Raw genomic sequence first — 23,503 nt, forward strand, 5'->3', positions numbered from 1 at the left:
TTGGGCAAAGTAAGTCATCAATGTGGAGTTTTTGGTGCAGAAAGTCTGGCCTAAAAGAAATCAGAGGAGCTTGACAAAGTATCTTTAAATAAAGGTTGAAGAAACAAGCTTTTGCACAGCTTTATAGCCCTTACCTGCATATCCGTTTTCTATCTGCAAAGGACTTTGAAAAGAAACTCTACAGAAAGTTTAACACCATAACTCCACACCAGGCATGGACTGGCCATCTGGTGTATCAGGTGATTCCCAGTGGATTGATGTTCCTTTAAGGCCGACAGTCCTGACACTTTTTTCTTTTTCTTTTTTTTAAATGGAGCCTATAGATGTATTGGTGTGACTGGTCATCCATGAAACCAGTAGATCAGTGGCCTGATTGACTCTAGACTGGGCCATTCACATTTTTAGAAACCAAACCTTCTTGCTTCGGTTCTGGCTATAACAAAACAAAACAAAACAAACAAAAAAAATCAGTTGGCCCAAGGCTTTGTTTCCTGACCACTGGCCCTTAAAAAATACTAGTTTTCAGCCCTTTTTTTTTTTTCATCACTGACACAGAGCTGGCCCAATCATATCATGAAGCACCTCCTCCCTTTGGCTTGGAGTGCCGGAGTGCAGAATCCTGTTGTCTGAGCCAGGCTTCAGTTTATGTAATGGGTACCTTAAGAGCACCCCAGCCCCATGATAAATCTAATAAAGTTATAAAACCTTAATGTGACTATTTTGGCAAACGTTCTTTGGCCAAGTTTGTATTATAAACACAGGTGTAAATAGCTAAAAACATCCTTTTTGCTCAAGGCTATTTATAAGACATACACTGACTCAATAGAATGAGTGCTACTCTAAGATTCATTACTGTGATGGAGTCAGGCTCAAAATACCAGGACCGATTTTTGGTCCCATTCCACCCCTGCTCCACACCCTCATGATGTTCGATGGCTCTGGCCACACGTGCATCATGAACAGTCTTCATCCCACTTTGACTCAACAAACCCTCACCCTTACTATATGGAATGAAAATACGATGCTACTCAGATAGGCAGCATCTTCCTTTACCCTAAAAACCTCTCATGAATTGACGAGGTAGGGCATGACTCTGCGGCTCTGAGGTTAATCCCTTCGTTCACAAATAAAACAAGCATTTCCCTTTTGAGCACAGTTTTACATCCCAAACAGGATGGTTTTCAGACCCATATTTGGAGCCACCCGCAACTTTCTATTCTGAAGTAAACAACAACTAGAACACATCAATCAATGACGTTTGTCCTTGAACCATTTTTCCAACATCAAATTCTGCTCTCACCAGCTTCGTTCTCTCCTGTGACTTTCTTTGACTTCCAAACTAAGTGCTCAAGCTATCCAGACCCTATAAGTCTGTCACACTTCATGGAGTCTGGGTAACCATAAGGACACCCTGTAAAGACTTGCTGTCAGTCACGCCGGCAGCCTCCGCACACTCAGAGTCTAAACTGCCACTGTCCTCGTTAGCGTCACTGTCACCCGTAGCTCATATCTTAATTATGTGGGAGCAAACGTGGCACTGCAGTCGTCCTCACGCTGACTCGCATTTAATCACCAGATACAGCCTATTCTACCATATTAGCTCCAACCTCCTCTGCTTCTTTTGTTGAGGGTAACGGCGTCTATTTTAAGCTAACCAGATGGCCCAAGTCTGGCTGAGCTTGGTGTGAGCGATGTGATTATTTACCTGCTTCAGGTTTTTCTATTTTGAGCCTGATCTACTCCCTCTAGACTCCCAATGACAAAACTTGGCTATAACTCAGAGGCCGTGGAGTGAAGGAGAGCTGGTCCCAAAAGTTGCATCACTTTACTGTTTTGACTAACGAAATAGCCTTGGGATATGTCTTTGTAAGCTAAGAAACCTTAATCACCTTGACCTGGTCCTTTAAAGAGACCTGGTGGAACAAATATCAGTGCTTGTCACTTTAGACTGGATTATTTTGACAGAGTCCAGAAGTATGGGAGTTGATTAGACCTGGAAATCTTCCGTAGGTTACAGATGAGGTTGGTTTCCATAGAGATTATTAATAATTGTTAATTACAAATAACCAGATATCCTCAGATAATGTGATTCTGGCCTTAAATAAAGCTTTGGAAGTCATCTTCCCTTAGCTGCATTGACTGTAATGTAATGTATGTTTCATATATCAAAATGATGATACAATTAGTATTCCAACATGTTAAGATGCATACTGTTATTGTTTTGTTAATTCTCACTGGTTTGTCATTGTTTTTTTTTGTTTGTTTGTTTTTTTTTGTTTGTTTTTTGTTTTTGTTTGTTTGTTTGGTTTTCCACTGCACTTCTTGCATTATGCATACACATGTTGGAATTAAAGCATTAATTCATTTCTTCATTCAATATCAATCCAAATCCAAAGCAGAGGTAAAATTTTATACCACAGCATAACAACTGACAGTTAAGCAGATCACATCATTTTTTTTTTTCTCTGTTGGAAAGGATTGTGAGCAACACTAAACCAATAGTCTGCTTACCTTTTGGACCTGCTGCGTTAAAGTTTGATTTTTTGTCACCTTTCAAACTACAAAAAAATAAGTTTCCCTGTCTGGAACAAAAAAAGTAGAGTTTAAAAGAAGACGTGCTCTGAAGAGTCTTATCTCTACCACAGTGGGTGATGGTGCTCATGGGAAATGGAGTCTATGTTTCAAGAAAACTCTACCACAGGCGTCACTGCAATCAATGCCAAATGGATAGTCCTCACAGGTGTGCACTTAACACCACAAAACAGCACAGAAAAAACCCTTAAAACTTCTGGAGGAAAGTCTTTCTGAGTGATCAGACCAAAATTAAATTTATAGTCACAATCATTCTCACTATGTTTGGAGAGGTGTCAACAAGACCCCTGAGGAAAAGTACACCATCTCTACAGTGAAGCATGGATTTCTGATGTTCTGGGAAACCATGAACTACAACAGCTTAGAGTTAGTCAAAAATAATGGCGAGATAAATGTTATTAGAAAATCCAATGCTGTGATGGACTGGAGACACATCTGGTATATTTCAGCTGTTAGACTTTACAAAATGACACGGCCTCAACCACAACTTACACTAAGGACTGCAAGCAGTCATCAATGCAACATATCAAGAACTTAGGGTATGCAAATGTTAGAACAGCGACTGTCTCATTATTTTCTGCATTACCACGTTTGGTTTTATGGTTGTGCTGTTCTGTTAAGGATGGAGCACATCTTCCAAATTCTGCCAGGGTTTGATGAGCACAACTTGTTTCTCTGCACAAGGACACTCAGCCGAGCACTGAACAGGAGGTGAGAGTTAGGTATTTATAAAGCTGAGCCCTAGTTTTACAGATTCTGCAAATGACTCACAGGTGAGGAAATGTTTTGGGATAGCTCCAGTAGATCACTTTGGCAGACAAACAGGCTGTTACGGCTGCAGGATAATCATAGGAGGCGAATGGGCATCATGAAAGTGATTCACAGAGGGCATGTATCAGCATGCAGAGGTTTGAACTAGCACAGGAAGGAGATAAACCCTTTGTCACAGAGTAAGAAACCCAAAAGGCCTTGTGCCTGAGCTCTTCAAGCACCAAGCGTGTTAAATACTGAACCCTGTGTTGAGAATGATGTGATACAATTGTCACTGCATTTATAGTAATGGAAGTAGAGTGAGGACATGTTGTATTGGTTTCTTAGATGATGAAATTGGTTTCAGGATGCTGACATCTGTGTGATCAATCTATCAATTTGAAGCTTATCAGAAATCAAACCATGAGGCAGGGCAACTGTGTGAGACACTTCTGATAAGAGAAAGAGAACAATTATGAAGTCCTGTGTTTTAGAATTCAGTGTCAAGAGTTCAGGAAGTTTCCTGCTGCCCATCATTAAACATATTTCCACCTCTAAATCTAACACTCAGGAAATATTTTAAGCTTCTCATCACAAGAGACGAGCAGAGTAAATCTATCAGAGTGAATCCTCTCTGTCACTGTCCACTTCTTTAATTTCCCCACTTCCTCACTGCTGCTGACACAGCTGCAAAGCTTCAGCTCATGAAGGAGCTGTTCAATTTCTCCATCTCCTCTCCTCCTCAGGTTCATTTCCTGGGTAATTAGTCATTTTAGAAGTCACCTCGCCGGAAACAAAGACTTGATGGGCCAATTGTCACAAGCAGCCACCGCTCACCAGAAGGTGGAGGCAGTGATGTGAAGAAAATGACAGAACCATCACGGTCAAGGTGTTGTGTTTCGCTCTTTAATCAAACATTACGTCAAAGCAGGAGCATAGCAGCAAGAGTAGCTCTGTTCTGGGACTATGTTTGAGAAAATGAGAGCAAGAGGTACATATTTTCTCCAAAGCATTTATAGTAAGTTTAGAGTGTGTGCACATAACTAAGCCAAATGTTCCAAGATACAACACACAAACCTGCCCAAGCTGATGTCTATCAACAGGATTGAGACATCCAAGCAAAATGATCCAAGCATCCAAGCTAAGATTACATAAGCTAAGACAATTTATGGTTAAGAAAACGGCTAAATTATAAATATAGGCTAAGAACAGCTAAGAAATGGGCTAGAATTTAAATTAATTGAATGATTAAATAAATGGTAAAAAAAATAATTAAAATAAATAAATAAATAAGGTAAAATAGAAAAAAAAAAAAAAAAGATAAAATAAAAATAAGACGTTAGTTGAAGCCAAAGAGTGATGATGGATAATTCTTGCAGGTTAAAGCACTTCACTTCAATCTAAGAATTGCGTCCTGTTCATTTTCTGATATATATATATATATATATATATATATATATATATATATATATATATATATATATATATATATATATATATATATATATATATATATATATATATATATATACATACATACATACCTTTTATTTATTTAATTTTTTTAAGTAAAGCTGCCTTCAGCTGAGGACCAAAAATTCCGAAACTGCATCAGTAGATGAACCCAGACTGCAGCCTTGAGTTCTTTATGGTCTTTATTCCTTCCCTTTGCTGCCCCCTTAGTATCTTTCAATGAATTACAGATAAATAAGCCTATTTTATTAGCTCAGTAAACCCTTAGTTCAGGCCCTGTCTGAGACACTTTAATTTAGCTGCTGTCCCTTTAAGGCTCCCAGCTCCACAAACCCACTCACTCTGATTGGCAGTGCTCGTCCCTAATGTGATGACCCCATTGTTTAAGTTCTGCAAGGATCTGGCACTTTTTTTTTTTTTTTCTAGAACAGAGTGTTTTGATCAGTTTGCAGACAGATTCAAGAATTTCTATGACAAATGAATAAGCAAGTTTGAAACTCTGCACATGTTCGGTCTGAACATCCACAATTGAATAATGCAAAACAACTGTTGCAGACTATGTTGCAATTACTGACTTCGGAAATGGACCAGAGCTCTTTTAGGCTTTTTTTTTCCTTTTTCTTTTTTTTTTTTTTTTTTTTTTTTTAATTTCTTAAATGGTTCAAAAATGGTTTCAAATGAATACATTTCCCTCTAAATGTGGTGTTGTTTGGCATTCTGCTGTTAAATCGGTCTCTGAAGAAAATAAGTTTTTCTCAGAAGCTTTTTATCCTCAATATTCTTTGATTTATGTAACTTAATGTATTATTTACAGTTTCGACTTACTCCTCCTCGTCTCTGCTTTCCACGGGGTGTTCTCTGTAATCTGTTTCTTCTCTTCTCTTTGCCGGGAGCGTTGTCTTTATCCATCAGTGGAAGTGAACTCAGTGAAATCACTGAGAGCGATCCAAAATCACTCACAATCAATGAAAGTGTCAGTCAGCACCAGGCGATGCACAGCGTGTATACTACAATCATATTCCCCTGTGGTCTTCAGGGATCTCAAACACTGTGGCGTTTATAAAAACATGTTACAGTGGCGGTCGTTTATACAGCTTAGAGGGATTTTTACTGTATCACAGCTCCACAGAAAGCACTCTTCACAAAGCACTGCTGTGTGCAACAAACGGCCCCGCTGTGTTACATTTTACAGGGAAGCATCCGTTAAGTTTCTCCACATGCATTTTTAATAAGTAACAATGGCCTTAGTGCTGGATGCGCAATTTAGGCAGAAATGCTCAGTGAGTAATCATAATAAGGTTTATGCCCAGTGAGCTGTTGTACACATACTAAAGCTCGCTGACAGAGTGCGAACAGGGTCTTTTAATGGGTCAAGCCTGCCATGGAGTCAGCTCTATCGTTAAAATAAATGTCCAGACGTGTAGGGCTGGGGGATTTTCCAAACACAGAGGGAGCTGGGGAGCAATTCTAAAAGTTTCGGGCCACACTCAGTGGTACTGAATGTGCATTTAGCTTAAATAAGGATGTTTTCCCATTAAATACTCATTAGCATCAGTGCTACAGTGACCATAGAGACACTGTGCTGCAGAATCAGGGCTGTTAGAGAGGATTCTGTGTAACACTGAGGGAGGAAGCCATCGCGACTGCTGAGAAATAAAAGAGTAAAGTCTTACAGAATGTTAACCTGAGGTGAAATCTGATGGCCATTGGGATTGTACAATGTCATCTCTGTTGTAGTCATTAGAAAGAGAAGAGTACTTTTAGACTCTGTAGACTTGTTTAAGTGTGTTTGTACTTCACAATGAGGGACAGCAAACAGTGGGTTTGTTTTCTACACCTTTAAAGTCTCGATTTGGCGTCTGAGCTGTTCCTACTTTGGAGTATGGCAGCCAACATTGAGGTCATCAACAGATGGATAAGAAGAAGAAACTGACAAAGGGTGAGAGATTAGCAAACACAATCAAATCATGTCGCTAATAAACCTATCACTAACATTTGGGAGCCTTAAAGAGACAGCAGCTAATACAAAGTGGTTCTGACAGAGGCTGAAATAAGGGTTTCCAAAACACCGGATAGAAAAAAAAGGGTTTTATTTGAGCTGCAATTCTTGTAAAATGATGAAGAGAATAATATTCAAGATCACATAGAAAGTCCTCACAAAGACTTTAAACACTGCCTTATTGTGCATCTTGAAACAGCCACACCACTTCTTTGCAAAGAAGGCTGTATCTGGAGTATTTGGGTGACTTGTTATCAACTGTACCACAAATTTCAATTTCTTCTTCTTCTTCTTCTTCTTCTTCTTCTTCTTCTTCTTCTTCTTCTTCTTCCAGTTGATTTAAATGACTTTTTCTGGCTTTTTATTGACTTTAATTAGATGGGAGAGAGGACAGTGCAGAGCAAGAAACAAGGCAAGGATGCAGAGTGATATGCTGGAAGCAGATTAGACACAGGCCATATGGGTAACGGCGAACCTCATGGAGCACAACTTAGACCACTTGGACTCTGCTGACCAGCTTTTTTCAAATCTTTGGATATCTCTCTAGATGCTTTTCCAGATTTATAAAGTTCTACTACTTTCCTCGCAGGTCCATGGACAGTTCTTCATTTTCTCTCTGGCTCAGTTTCCAGAAAGTCTGTTGAGCTCTGGATAAAAAGTAACAGGTGTTGACACTTACCTCTAACAGCTGTTAAATCCTGTGTGTGTCAACCCATGAGATTATCATTATCACACCAAACATTCAAGCAAACATTCAAAAAATAACCATGAGTCGTCTCTCTAAAATGACTTCACGCTTCCAGGAGTGTTTTATGGCTGCTGGCTCTCAGACCCTCCCGTATTTATAGAAATAATTTGTTTGGAACCATGAAATATATGGAGTGAGGAAAACGAGGTAATGATTTCCATCACAAATGAAAATATGGATCCACTCTTGGACTCAACAACCTCTTTGGCACCGAGCTGGAATAAGATGGAGCAGTAAAACTAAAGGCCCCAACAAAAGCTGCTCAGGACACAGAAAACATTTCAATCTGATTATCACCTCGTCAGCGTCTGCTCGCAGATATCCATGTGATTGTTGGGGCAGAAAACGAGGCGAAGTTATGATAAATCTGGCTCTTGGTTTTGTTTGGGCCTGCTGGTGGAGGAATGCAGAAAAAACACACGAAGGAGAGAGCGTTTGTTTTAGCTGGACGCAAAAATAAATAACTGTGTTTATTCATGATGACATCTGAGACACCATCGGTATTCAAACAAGGTGGCACGCATTGGGGGCAGCTTTAAAACCCCGTCGCAGAGCCAGCGTGGGCCTGTAATTGGCTGTTTTCATACAAAGAAGGATGCAGGCTGGGAAGCGTCCAGACGCTCGGGCTGAGAGCGGCAGGTTGGGGATTTTTGTGCCTTAGGTACGATTCACACAAGGACACAATAAAAACAACAACATTCATTATGTATCACTACAGGAGAGACGTGCAGAGACGTGCCTGCAGGGGCACGAGGAGTCCAGGCTGACAGATGGATGAATGATGGACAAACTACACAGAGGGTGGCGTGCGATGTCCGACATCCTCCGCCATCAAAGCTCACACACACACATACACACAAACACACACTCACAAAGAGATGGGCTGTTCTCTCATCCATGCACAGACCTGGATTTACACACAGACATGAAAATCTGCAGAAACAAACAGATTGGTTTGTTTGTTATTCAAGCATCTCTCTGAGGAAGAGCTGATCTAATTGGATGAATTATACATAGAAAAGGCGGAGCCACCGACGCACAGAGTTTCTAACTAGGTGACCTGAGACTGAACCACATAGAAGACTGCAGAAAGTTTAGCTGTCAACCTGACTTTGAAGGATGGTATGGAGAGGGATGATTAATGTTTGAAGCCTTCAGATGTGATGCTATCCAGGATCCCAGCCAGAACGCAGCCTCATAATCTCAGTGACGCAGCGTGTTGATGAAAGTTGAGGTGTTGTGTGTAACTGAACTGAAAAGGTACCATCTCTCTTTTCTTTGATTCCTCAAACTGCAAACAAGGTTGAGAATCTGCAGCTTGTTGGTCCCTTTGTGGCTGCTTTGAAAACATGCATGAAGTCTTGGTGACATTTCCTACAAAAATCAGTCTCTAGGGGGCGTCAAACATCCTTTGTCCCAAAGCTCACCTGTCCCTCAGGTGTCTCCTGATGCAAGATGATAAGTGTTCAGATTTCTGCAGTGATACATGCTGCCTAGACATCAGTAAACTCTGCTTCTGACCAATGAACATGTTCTCCATTAGGGGGCGTTATGGAGAAAATATGTCAGGATGTTTTTATGCCACGATTGGGATCTACATTTTTTCAGGATTGTGGCACCTATCAGAAACTCCAGACAGGTGGAGTCACAGACCGAGGAGTTACCTGGATTCCCACCCCAATGATGATCCTCTCCTGATTCATGTTGGGCTATAAAACCTCAAACTTGTTCACTCTTGGTCTGGCTCCACTCATTTTGTCTGTTGTTGTAGTCAAGATAAGCATAATCTAGTTTTGACACACTTTGTTTGATTTTGAAAGTCACTGGGTGTTTTTAGATGATTTCTGTGCACAACTTCCAATCCCACTGGATCTGCACTTTGTAAACCGAAGCATCACGGCTCTGGCATCTAGCAAAAGAATGGTAGCTGGTGCATCTGATACAGAGGGTTCCAACCTGCTGGTGCTGTCCATTAGAAGTCCCACCTAATGGGAAGCGTTCATAGATTACAACATTATCGGCACATTATCGGTATCAGCCAGTATTGGCTTGAAAATGAAGAAAAAAAAAAAAAGAATATCGGCCAACCAACCAAATTCTGCCAATAGAAGAAAACACTAAATTAATGTGGTGAAGCTGCATATTTTTTGCACTTTTTGTGATTTTGTTTGCACAGTCCAAACTGAGTGGCCCCATATTTGGTTCCTGCTTTAAGTTAAACTTGAAGCAGCAGTCTGTAAGGCACATGTAGCTGACTCATTAAGGCACATTTACCATTTACCAAAGTAAACCATTTTATTCAATATGGGTTTAATTGTTGTACAGTTGCACTTCTCATAAATTCCCACAGGAAGGGCATGATCCAGGTTTTAAGTAGGATTTCTCTTTTATATGTTTATTTATTTTTTGTTTAAAAACAATTGTCATAGATAAATATACAGTTTCAAGTATATATACACTGCAAAAAAAAAAGAGGTCTGAATTGCTTGTAATAAGTAAAAAAAAAATCTGCCAATGGAACAAAAAAAATGCTTAAAAGTAAAATAATGTGTTTATACAAATATCTGTTCTGATGTTCCATTGGCATACTTTTTTTAAATATTTTTATTTATTTATTTATTTATTTATTTTTTAATTGTTCCAAGCAATTCAGACCTCATTTCTGTCTTTAAATACAACATTTTCTGGACTGGCCAGGTTAATGTGGCTTATTTAAACCCTAACAGAATAAAAATACATTTACTACTGAAAATAAGATGGAAACCCTTGATAATAAATATTTTTTTCAAGTTTTTTTCTGATTTTGCACAAGAAATGAATATTACATGACAGATGTCATAAGAGTATGCACCATAATACAATATGCAACTTTCAAAGAAGAGAGTTGGTAATCTCTGCAATTATATGCACAGGAAAAAAAAAAAAAAAAAAAAAAAAAAAATCAGTATAGGTATTGGATGAATCAGTTGTCAAATATAAGCATAACGGATATTGGCAAACAAAAAGAAAAAAATCCAATATCCTGCATCCCCACCATGGATGATGCCTTAGGTTTGTAATGGAGTCTTGATTTCCCTCTCTTGCCTCTGATGTCAAATAAAACGCCACTGTAGACATCTGTGCCGCTGTATTGTGATGCAGAGTGAGTGGCCAAACTTCTGATCTGCTCACCCAGGGTGCATGTTCCTGCAGATGTAAACAGGCTGTTGGATTCAATATATTGCTCATCTTTAACCTTTGTATTTGCTGTTTCTAATGGCTTATAGTGGAGCATGTAAACAGAGCACGATCGATCAGACTAATTACTGGTAACAGTGCACCGCCCCCGGCAGCCTCCTCTTTCCCTGACTGAACTGAGTCAGATGAACTCTACGTTAGATGGTTAATGTGTAAAATAAAGGGTAAGAGTCTGAAAATTACTTCCAAAAGATGAAGAAATGACTTCTCTGTGAGATAAATAGATGTCTGTGTGATAATTCCTCCGCCCTCTCTATCTCTCTTTAAAAATCTCTCTGTGTATCAGATCTCGTCTCGCCTCCCAAGCGTATTTGCCTTCCTTACGTCTTCATTATGAAACACAGCCTCTCTGCCTTTCTCGTCTTTACCCGAGGCCTATTAGAGATTTTTTCTTTCCTATATTGATTAATACATCATCAAGTGGAGTTGGAGCTGCAGCTCAGGGAAGAACAGCGAGGTTCCCTCGGTGTCTGCAGGTCCCACACAGACGCTTAAGATTCAGGGGCTGGCCTCTTCTGATAGACGATGATTGCTGCTGTTCCTTTTCCTTCTTTCTTCTGAAAAGTGAGACTCGTAGGATAGTTGTGCTTTTACTGCCGCTGGAAGAGAGAAACAAAAGAGCAAAAAGAATCAGATTTGTTGAAATTACCCAGCTTAAAAAATGTCGTGGAGTTTTGGACATGGACATATCTGCAGCTTACAGGCACACAAAACGAGTTTTAACCTGTTTTAATAATAAAGCACCTTGCTCCTTCTTCTTCTTATCAAAGGCCCGGCACTGTGAAGCTGCTGGATGTTACATCAAAGCATGAAGTATTCCTCTAACCTACAGAATCAGTCTCACCACAAACAAGCAGGCAGGGAGAATGGGATCAGTGTGGCTGTGAGGAGAGAAGGAGGCAGAGGAAGGGGGAGAGAAAAGAAAGTGCAGCTTTGTAGAAGAAGCTTTGTGAGATTTCTTTCCTCCCTCGCTGTCAGGCCAAAGAACATAAAAGTGGAGGAGAGGAATTTGCATTCTCTAAATCGTTTCTCTTCTTCTCTCGTCTCGGCTCGCACACTGACACTCGCGCACGTGCACCCACACATGCAGTGCTCTCTTACTGGTGCATAGTTCACATCGCTGAGGCTTTATTGCCCTGATGTTCCCTTAAAAAACAACAGAATGTCTGCAGAATAACCACAGATTTACTCTATGATGGTCAAATAAGAGGAACACTTAGCCTCAGTGATATTCATTAAATCCACTTCACTTTAAGAGCCTTCACACTTAACCTTCAGAGCACCAGGGCTCTCTCCTGGGACCTCATAAACTGTAAACTGCAGAGTATTCAAACAGCAAATGAAGCATTAGAGCTTTTAATCAAATAATATTAACAGGTCTCTCAGAGTCATGGTTCAAAAGGTGCCGAACAACAACAACCAACACATTTTGAAGCATGCGACCAGGGGTGGCCAACCTGCAGCTCGGGAGCCGCATGTGGCTCTTTGTTTTTCCGCGTGCGGCTCTTCAATCCATTCATAAAAATATGTATGTATATATTGTGGTGGTGTGCCGATCAATCTGAAATATTGATATACCGATGCCAACGTTGGGATCAGTGTTGATCTATGTTTGGGTGTACAGATTGATACTTAAGTTTCAGTTTCACTTCTCTAGTATGAATTTAAACACACTTTCAAACACAATAAATCTAGCTTTGAGAGTTGGAGATGTATTGATTTTTCATTTTATGTCATTTCGTTGATATGTGAGAGGAAGTGTTTTTTTAAGACCTTGTGCGTGACGTGGCTCTCTGTAGTACCCCAGTCATTTTTGAGGCTCTTGGTCTCTGACTGGTTGGCCACCCCTGCATTAGACGCTTAAAATAAAGTATTCACAGACCCAGAGTGCCATGCATAGAGTTTATAAATGTGGACAGGAAACCACAGGCCAGGCACCTCAATAAGTAATGCCAAAAAAATTCTTTAAGGCGTCTTTTAAGATGCATGAGAAGAATTGTTGCAAAAAACATGAGTCACCAAATGCTCCATAACTGTCTATAAAGACATCCTTTGAGAGAAAATGATCTCCCAAACATTCTTTGCTTACAGTGTTCTTGTAGACAAAACAACACAGGGATATTGCATGTGCATGCTTTTCTTTACATGATCCACAGCTCAAGTAAGTCCCTATTTTTTTTTTTCTCTGGTGCTCCAGAACATTCTTATTTCAGACAGTATCTGAAACAATTCATTTTAGCTGCCGTCTCTTTAAGGGCTCCCTCTCAATAAACCCCCTTCACTCTGATTGGCCAGCCCTCTGGAGGCCTGGAGGTGGAGTTCGATGACCTTGGTGTGCGATCTATATGGGTGACCTCATCTTTTACATTTGGTGAAGATCTGGTGCTACTTTTAGAAGGAGTGTTTTTGACCAGTTTACTGACAGATTCAGGTAGAGATGAATATTTAGAGATTTAAAAAACTTCTCAGTCTGAACATCCAGATCAGTACTTTATATCCATGTTTATAATATGCTTACACTTACAAGGCACCTACTTGCCCTTGAACGTGTGTCCCAGACTATAAGTCACACTTTTTTTCTCATAGTTAAGCTGGTCCTGCAACTTACAGTCAGGTGCAACTTTTACATCAAATAAATGAGTTGCTGTGTTATTTTATACTTTAATGGAAAAAAAGATCTCTAAACTCATACATGATGGTATTGATGAGGAAGCATCTCTGTTAAAAGAGATTAAAAACGATGAATTCATCTGGACTAGTGTATTGAATGACTATATAAAGCCCTGTTTCCACCAAGTGTTTCAATTCCGCTTGTCTTGGCATGGTACACATTCTACAGCATTTCCATTGACTGATCCAGGGACAGATCCCCACATAAGCGAGATGAGCCATCCCACTTTTTGGGGTGCCAGACTAAACCAATATGATCCTGGAAGGTGAAGCTACAACACTGCAGACCGTTGACTGTTCTAAAGAATCATCACTTACCATGTGACAGCGGCTGTATTTCTCCTTGTGGTAAAAAGCCTCCTCTAAAACAAAGCTTGATTGCACTTTGTAACAAAGAGCCACACAGAAATCACAAAGACGGTGAATCACTGGATGTCTCCAGTAGCCGGTGCCACTATCGGCATCCAGCTTATTCTCCACCTACCACAAGGGGGCGCAGTTCCCTGTAGAAATGCAAACAGGACCAGGCTTAAGCGAGCCATCCCATACCAAACCGTACTAATGTAAACAGGACTGCTCAGTGGAAACAGGGCTTAAGCTAAAAACTAAAGCATGCTATGTAATTCCATCATGGGACCTAATGGGGACTCTCCAACTTTTGTAGCCTACCTCTAGTGGACACTGAAGGAACTGTAGCATTTTCAAATTCAGCATTGGCTTCACTTTTCTGAAGTTTTCCAATTTTAATGCACCCTTTGCTCTTTATGTTGAGCCTTGAGTTTGAGAAACTTTGGACCCATGTTGACTTTTTTGCGTGTATAAAAGACTCAGAGGCTGCAGCTCACTCTGCATCTGCACACCTGATGTGCACAAAAGCTCAAGTAAAGCTGCTCCCATCCTGAGTTTGTTCTACCTAAACCAGTGCATTTAACTTTTCCACAGACTTACAATGTCTAGTGCCTGTCTTGACCTCATCCTCCATGACGCATCTTGCAGGTTAACAGCTCTGTAGCTGATGCATTTAGCCGGTTTTCCTTCCAACCATGCAGAAGTGTTAGTAACCACTTTACGGCTCCAACAGACATGCTGCTGTCTGTTATTCTGATCCTCACTCTGAACACATGGGAAACATCTGAACACCCTACAATACTTACTAATAAAAACCAGAAGAGGCTGGGCTCTGTCTGCTGGAGGAGGAGTAGCCATGACAACACAACACTCACATGCAAAGCCCCGCCTCCTCCAACTTCAAACCAGAAGCACACATGTGTCTGCGGTTCTAAATCTGGCATGAAGGCAGGACTTCAGGGGCCAGAGCAACACGACTCCCCATAGCAGGAGGAGAAAAAAGACAGAGAGAGACAGCTGGGTCACGAGAGTCCACCAAGCATCCAGGAAACAGCTCAGAGATCGGGGACGGGGGCCAAAAGAGGCGGAGAGCGGTTTGTTATTGGAAAAGCTGACAGCGGGAGGGGAGGGGAGAGACGGAGAGGGGCGGCTGCCTGACTTTGACTTGGTCAGTGAAGGCCTCATGCAGCTTCTTAACAGCAACTCAGTCCACTTTTTATCTGCCTGACACCTCAGGAGAGCTCGCACAGAGAGGAAGTGAAGGAGGAAGTAGGAAGGAGGAGAGCAAACATGGTGAGTTTGTTTAAACTTGAGGTGTGGTTGTTGGCGTGGTTGTTGGTGTGGCTGCTGTGGGCGTGGAGGTGGGCTGAGCTTCATTGAACACGCTCTCTGTGTTGTTTGCTCTCCCTTGTTTTGCAGATTTTTGTTTCTTTGTCCCACCTCTCTGAGAGGAAGAAACAATATCATAAGTAGCTCCAGATTGCAGAGCCCCTGAGACTGAAGCAGCTCGGTGAATTCCATTTTTCGTGAGCGCAGAAGTTTGGAAAGAATGGAGCCGGGAAACTTTCTTTTCAGAGAGGAAATTGCAGGAGAAGTGATTTCCAAAGCTGTTTGCTCTAAATCTGGGAGCTTTTCTGCCACATCTTTGTGTCGTGAGGAAGGAGTGGGTGGGCTGACCGGCCCACTTCCCCATATCAGTCCCGGCAACACATTTGGTTTCAATCACTTTATCCCCCGGGGAACAAGTTGCTATAAATAAGTAACAAGAAGCTGTGTGTGGACAGACTGCAGCCTACTGTTGGTCCCACTGTGGAGGAGGAGGAGGAGGAGGAGGAGGAGGTGCATGCCTCAACATTGACTGTGGTTTCTGATCTGAGAGGGGGTGGGATCAGAAGGGTGTTAGATGGCTGGGTTGTGGGGAAGGGGTGTGTTTGTGTGTCATGGAGCAGAGGTCTTGTTTAGACCTTTGATGAGAGGTCCGTCTGGTGCTGTTATGTTTTACTGTTCTGAGATTTCTACTGCCACTGTTTCATCTGTGTTCCCTAGAAATGTGACTAAAGCTTGAGTCTGAAAATAAAGGCCAGAAAAGTTGGATCAGGAACTTGTTAATCCTGGCTGAACAGTGTGACATTGATTGTAATCTCACACCAAGTGTTGTCAAGAGTTTTGAGGTGTTTTGTGCATGTGTGAACGCCATCAGCCATATTTCTCATCCTGACTTGATCAGCTTTTTCAGGCCAGCTCCTCTGTAAAATTCCTGCAGAATACAGAGGCTAACAGTCAGTGTGGTTTACACCTACATCATGTGACAAATGCACAATTGATGCTGTGTTTGAGTGTTATAATGCTGCTTCTTAACGTTCCTTGCTGGAAAGCTGTGGTTACATTTATTGCCATCTATCTTGGAAATAATCGGTTACAGCAGCATATTCACACTATGCCACCCTCCTTTAGGTGTTGACTTTGTCTCCAGGGAAATTGTCAGAGTATGAGATATGTGTAAAAACAAGCAAGTTTGGACACTATAGGGTCAGCTGCTTCTGAAATTGGCCTAGATGTTGAGAAATAAAAGGCATGCATGTGTCAGAGAGGCTCATAATCAAATACTACCATCAGTTTATACTAGGGATGGGAATTTCAAGCAAAAGAGCTTTTTGATATTGGCTTATAAATAAAAATCCTCCAACCTGTTGATGTCTGGTCTTGCTCCGTTCATTATGTCAGTTTGTTGCTGTGGTCAAGTTAAATTCGATCTGGTTTGGACACAGTTTGTTTTATTTTGAAAGTCACTGTGCATTTTTGATGGTTTCCGTGCACAACTTCCTGTCCCGATTGACCTGTTTTTTTCTAAAATTGATATGTAACACCTCTGGGATCGTGCATGAAACTGCTGTCTGCTGTGGACAAGACCAGCATCACTTGAACTATTCTTTTTTATTTTTATTTTTTAATGACTGTTTGAACAAGATTTTTTTTTAATTCACACAACAAAAACTGACCACTAGGGAGGTTTTTATGTCTTATTTTAATTAAACATGTTTTATTAGACTTAATGTGAGCCACAGTCTCCTGAGGAATCCAAAACAATGTCTGATTTCAGGATATTGAAAGACTAAACTCAACTTTATTTGTAACACAAAAAACGACCATAGCTTGTGTTTTAGTTCACCCTTGGCTGCAAGATCTCTACATACTTTATTGATTTTTTATCCCCTAAAAATGTTTGATTACCTTAATTGTATGTTTGAACATTTGCTTTAGGCTTTTCTCACACTTTTATGGAAGACTGTAGTTGTGGTTGTCCTGGGATACAGTCCATTGCCAAGCTGCTCATCTGTTCATGTTCTTAACATGCTTTCCTTTCTGCACCAACCCTCTACCTTTACTTAAAGCTTGAAAACAAAGGTCCACCCTTGGATCACTTTGTGTAAGTTGCTCTGATGTGTTCGTGTTTGCACACAGACAGAAAAGCTGTGACTTGGGCTCCTTTTTCCAGAAGACTTTCCAAACTCAGAACTGCTGCCTCAGGTTTTGTAAAGGTCTCATTATCCCAATTTTTCTGACAGGATTTTCTGCAGACCTCGGTGAGCGTGACGAGACTGAAGTGTGGGGGCTACGCTTGATTACACTTATTGAGATGCAACAGATCTGCCCTTTCTGCAGAGAGTGGTCACGAATGTAAAGATTCAACAGAGCAGGGACTGAGACGAGGTGAACAGAAACAGGGCTTCAGACTAAAAGGATGGAATAAGGGATGTTTCATCTTTTTAGTGCACTGATGTTTAAGTTAGCTGCATTTTATCAGGGTGTATTTATAAGTTTAAATTTGACCTACAGCAGCATGAGTAATGAAAGTGAAGTACCAAGTTCATTCCTCTTCTGTGCCTGAAAGCCAAGTCCACCCAAGATCCATCAGATAAGTTTAATTATCAGAGACGCAGAGAACAACAGGAAGAGATGAAGGAAATTAGCAGCAGTTACAGCGTTGTACTGACAGCCAGCAGCCTTTCAGACCCCCTGCTCCTGTGTACATTTGCCTGAAGTCGCCTCAAACACCAGGAAGCTCCCGAGTCTGCTCCCCTCCCAATGTGCCTGTGCTGTGAAACACAGCCCACCTGCTTTAGGACACGCAGCAGCTGTCGCTCCACACACCGTTATATTAGGAACACGGTCAGAGCTCCAAATATACAACCAGCCCCCAGCCCCCGACTCTATGTCTCTGCCGCTTCTCTCTGCCTGTCTGCAGGGACGGCCTGCAAAGAGAGAAATAGTCACATTCAGCTTCAACATTATCATAAGAAGTTGTTATAAAAACCTGTACTTCGCTCATCCCTTAGTTGTTTCTGGATCAAACTGGATTAAATAACCACTGTCTCCCTGGGCTTAGATAACGCTTCTACAAATAGAAGTCTAGAAGGGGAAGTCAGGAGAAACCTGATATAACTGTGTAAAAAAAACCCACTAAATTATTAAATTGAAGTATTGCCAGGGATCGTATTTTTAAAATCTTAGCTCTGCCAGTACCCTCGTACTGCTGACAGTCGGTTTCAAGGCCGGTATGCCAGAGTGTCGTAACAACCCCTGTGGTCCCCACTAAAATAGCTGAACTGGTTTCCAGTCTTGTCCAGACAATAAAAATCCTGAGAGGACTAACTTCAGACTTTCATAACAAATCCTGGTCCTGTGAGCTAAAACAGCTGATATCAGTGCACAGAATTCCAGAGGTGCACCATCATTCATGGTACTCAGCAGATGAATCCTTCTCACTTTTCTAAATTTGGTTTCAAAGATAGCACGCTAGGTTGTTGTAACAGTCATGCTGTCCTTTGAGGTTAAAAATGCTCCATTCTTTCAAGATTTTGAGTTTTGCATAGGCAGTCAGGGTCCACAGAGGATTATAGGAAGGTACAGTATGTTGAAGAAGATGTGAACCTGTAGACTATAATAGTTCAACTACTAGGTGTAATTTGAATTTGAAAGGATATCTATAGTCTCCAGAGGATGAGCCCATCTAGCTCTATAAAAAGTGACATAATTCTAACTCCAGTTTTTTAAATTGTTTTTTTTAAATCATGTAGTCAGACCTGAACTTTTCAGTGCCCGTATGCAATTCCAGATTTGTTTGGACATTCAGTGTCTTCAGAGGATGTTCCCCTTCATTTTTCTAAATGTGCATTTTTGCAATTGCTTTATTCAAGAAATGGTATGCCAGTCTTCTTTACATTTACTTACTTTATACACTGGTAAAATAGCTTAACTCATAATAGATTTGGAGAAAGGAAACCATGGTCCCTATGGGATATACCCTATTGATTTATGCCTACACAGTAGTGTGGCATAAATCGTGTGGTTCTGTGTGGAGTTTGCATGTTTTCCCGGTGCATGCATGGGTTCTCTCCGGGTACTCTGGCTTCCTCCCATAGTTCAAAAACATGCTCATCAGGTTAATTGGTTGATCTGAAGTTGTCCATAGGTGTGAGTGTGTGCATGAAAGGTCATCTGTCTATGTGCCAGCCCTGTGACTGACTGGTGACCAGTCCAGGGTGTACCCTGCCTCTCGCCCAAAGACAGCTAGGATAGGCTCCCGCCACCCATGACCCTGATTAGGATAAGTGCTTCAGAAAATGAATGAATGAAATAGCTTTACCTCAGGATTTGTACACAGTTTTATGCGGGCAATCATGAGCTCCATGGTCCCCAGAAAATAAACTGTCTGTGCATACAAAGTGAGGCAGTGGCACGATTCTAAATAAAGCAAATTCATGTTGTAACTCATGTGGTTTGACCCAAAATGGCCTAATTCCTGCATTACTTTCATATGTTGTACAGAGATTCATAATCCTCAGAAAATGACCCCTTCTTTTTATCTGCATTCAATAGTTTGGCAAAGGTTTCAAACTAAGGAGAGTTGTCAAATTTATATGATAGTTTCTTTAGGCATTGGCATTGACCTTAATTACTAAGCAAATTTCCAGTTTTAGACTGACAGCTTGTTTTGGGGGGAAGGCGTATCAGACTGTCTTACCACTTCTGTGATTTTGGCTGATTTAGTCAAACTTTTAAGCATATTTGCAGTTTTGAAATGATTTATTTTCCTCAGAGGATGATCCCCTCTACCTTTGCTAATTCAGGAGTACAGGTGCCAAATTTTAAATGCTGAAGTAGGACATTATGAGTACTTTTCTGATGCACAGGAGCACAAAGTAGACCGGTGTGAAGAGTGAAATCTCCCAACTCTCTGCAAACAGCAGACAGCCCTGAGTGTTGGCTCAGAGACTATGTTGACTTTTTTAGCTCCTGTGCTGGAATGTGCTCCTGTGTTGTTCAGTCTTTGTCAGGGTTACAGAGTCACAGACACACTTCCTGACAGACACTAGTTTAAAAAAAAAAAATATGAAATAAAAAAAGCTAATGTAAAAGTGTGAAAAATGTAAGAGTTTTAACTGAATTAATCATGAGATTAAATAGTATTATTCTTACTTTTGGGGGATTCATTTCAAGGAAAATTTAAAAACACTATTCATACTCATAGTATTAATAACACTATATATATATATATATATATATATATATATATATATATATATATATATATATATATATATATATATATATATATATATATATATATATATATATATATATATATATATATCTGTAATTCATGAATGCTTGATTTCTAAGATTTTTATTTGCAGAATTCTTGAATTTTAAGATCCCAATTATACTGAGATTTTCATCCAATGAATTTTTTAAGTCTAGAACTCTGATCCCAAAACTCTAGATTGATTTTAATCACAGGATTCTTTGGAATCTGAACTTGAATACTGACAGTATTGCAGCTTCATTGGCCTTCTCACCTGTGCATGTTGAAATGTCCAATGTGTAAATGTGATGACTTGGTCTGATTGTTTAATTCAACCACACCTAGCTTGGCTGAATGTTCACATTTTGGGGCATGCAACTGTAAGGTTTTGATGTTTTTGTTGCAGGGGATGCTTTGTTAAGTTTTTCATTCAGTGTGAGGAGGGAACTAAGTGACTTTCACTTGCAGCTATGGTGTATATCTATCCTACATCTCTCTCCTCATTTGATTTGCTACTGGATTGTGATTTAATTGAAAAGCTCAGCTGAGATTCCTGTTTGCAGCTGTTCTTTAAAGAGTGCAGAAGCTGTTAAAAGTCAGGCTCACTGTTTGCTGGATCTTTGCTGTTCTTCTTCTGAGTGTTTTCTTAATTGAAGCTCTGCATATTCTGGTAATCAAACTAGTATTGAATACTAAAGCGCAGGCACAGCTTTCATATTGTGGTGACATTTAACTTCTTATTTGTGATCCCGAGTATTGATTGTTATTCAGAGTCAGAGTTAGTCACTCATTCAAACTTTGTATTAAGGAGACTGAACTTTTCTCATTCTGCACCAACACTGAGCCAAACTGCAGCTTTTCTGTTCCCGGGGGAAGGTTACGTTGTACTTCTGGCTGCAACAACGACCGCATGTGACTCCGATCAAGGACACTGTTCATCTTCAGAACAGCTTTTAGCAAAATGGTAGCCGGTACACAGGACTATATTTAAGGGTTGGCAACACGCCTCATGGACAGAACTCCTATTCCAGCTCTCCAAAACCATAAAACCACCCAAAGTCTGGAAAAAGTGAAGGATGACTCATCAGACCTTTTCATTTTGGTGCTGCAGAGAATTGCAGAGCACTTAGAGAAAGCGCTCTGACTTTTGACGCGGGACAAAAACACTTTCTAAATGGCAACGACTCCACGGAGACCGAGTGTCTGACTTTTCTCAGGTGTTGTTCAAAATACAGATGACTTCTGTGGAGCACCTGAACTACACATTTCTGTGGTATCATGTCTAATTAACACGTCTAAATCAAAACAAAGCGGCGATTTGGAGGACAAACAAGCAACGAGTGAAACTATCAGATAAATGAGATGTGGTGTTAAGCCTTGTTTGGAAGAACTTTCCAAGTAGTTTGAGCATTTTTATCATCTTTTAGTACAATGTTTTAGTTTCTGCAGCACATTGACTCAGGTTCAATGTCAGCCGTCTCATTAACAAGCAGTTTCAAGCTTCAGCAGTCAGCTATTCACAGCCAACAAGCTCTGAAAAACTGTCTGCACGCTATCAGGGGCAGTAAACAGGAGACAGACAAAGTGGGGCAGGTGAAACACTGAGCAGCTAAAGAGCTGTTTATCTTTACAGCGGAGCAAAAACTGCAGTAAAATAACTTTTTGAGCATTTTGTGACCTACTTGAAGGAGATTGATTGTAATCATGTGTCTGTATAAATATTAAGTCACTCAAACTAGCCCCTCAGGTTAGCTTAGCACAGCACAATGTCTGGGAGCAAAGAGAAACAACTCACCTAGCACTTTTCTCTTCTCAGGACTCAAGAAAGGAAAAAAGCGCTAATTCTACTATTGCACATTCTTATTCCTCAAATAATCCCTGTGCAAGAGTTGATGTGCATACTCTACATCTGGCTGAACAAACAATGCAGGAAAACACTGAATTACTGAGTCTCTTATACAGTTTTTTGACTTGGGTGGCCAGAAGAATTCCAAGCTTCAAGTCTCAGAGTTCCAGAATTTTAAACTCTAGGATTGAAGCCCAAGAATTTCAGAATTCTAACTTTGATGAAGAACTCTAGAAATCTTGAGTTTAGGTCTTGAAGTCAAAAGCACAAAAGTTAGAGTGTCAGCATTCTAGAAGTTTGAGATCAAAGTCCCAGAATGTAGAACTCTAATACGTTACGCTACAACTCCATTAAGTCTGTAATTTAGATTCCAGAAATCTAGAGTTTTGATTTGGAATTGGTTTAAAATCTTGGATTCCAGAGGTCAAAAGTAAAAGAACTGAAATTTCAGAACTATGTGTTTTCAGTTCCAGAGTTCTTACATTCCATCCAGGATTTTAAACTTATTTAATTTTCTTGGACCCCAGAGTTCAAATGTTGAATTACCATATTCTATAACTCTGTTATTTTGGTCCCAGCATTCTAGAATTCTCATTTTCTGATCCAGGAATCTGGGATTCAAGTCTAATAATTCTAGATTTCCAGTGTCTCAGATCCACAAAATTCTACAACCCTGAAGTAATATCCTATAAGTCTTGAACACTGAGATGAAATTCTGATTTCAAAACTAGAATGGGAAAAAAAAGCATCAGATTTCAGAATTATGACAAAAAAGATCATCCAACTTCTGTAGTTTAAATCTTTGAGGACGAAAAAAAGCGATATCCAAAATTTACTATCTAACAAAAGAAAATGTGCTTTATCGGAATGCAATGAAAGCTATGAGAACCATGTCATATTCCAGCTGGAGGAGTAATTGTTAACATAGCTCCTTTGTTGTGGAAAACTTCAAAGAACAGAGCAGAACTGGAGAGCAGATGGTCTTCAGTCTTGTTTTATAGTTTGGTTAAAGAGCTGAGTTAATTTGTATGGTGGGTGGGACAACTAACATGTTCAGTGACTTAAAAGATGAAGAATCTTTCTTCAGATACTAACCATTGGAAGTGCTGATGTCAAACGCAGTAATCTATGACTGAAAGTTATCTTGTGCTCTCAGAAACAACTGTAATCTTTGATACAGCCCATGAAGAGTCACAGTTCAGGACTTTTAGGGTGAGAGCAAGCAGATTCTGAGGAAAGCTACTCTGAATCCAC

The 23,503-nt window shown here is 40.3% G+C and overlaps 1 protein-coding gene across 3 annotated transcripts in view; it reads left to right on the forward strand.

Annotated features, from left to right (window-relative positions):
• sgcd (sarcoglycan, delta (dystrophin-associated glycoprotein)) overlaps positions 1 to 23,503 on the forward strand; it is a 362,364-nt gene that overhangs the window by 179,346 nt on the left and 159,515 nt on the right. Inside the window, exon 1 of one of the 3 annotated variants that reach the window (XM_074672034.1) lies at positions 14,990 to 15,110. The exons of the other annotated variants lie outside the window; for them this stretch is intronic. Within the exon in view, the coding sequence (XP_074528135.1) occupies positions 15,108 to 15,110 (3 nt within the window). The 5' untranslated portion in view covers positions 14,990 to 15,107. Of the gene's footprint in view, positions 1 to 14,989; positions 15,111 to 23,503 lie in introns of those variants that run through there. 3 annotated transcript variants of the gene reach the window in all.

Source organism: Halichoeres trimaculatus, unplaced genomic scaffold (genome assembly GCF_033239565.1).
Source record: "Halichoeres trimaculatus isolate MK-OKI-2021-1 unplaced genomic scaffold, fHalTri1.1 fHalTri1_scaffold_6, whole genome shotgun sequence".
Taxonomy (NCBI): Eukaryota; Metazoa; Chordata; class Actinopteri; order Labriformes; family Labridae; genus Halichoeres; species Halichoeres trimaculatus.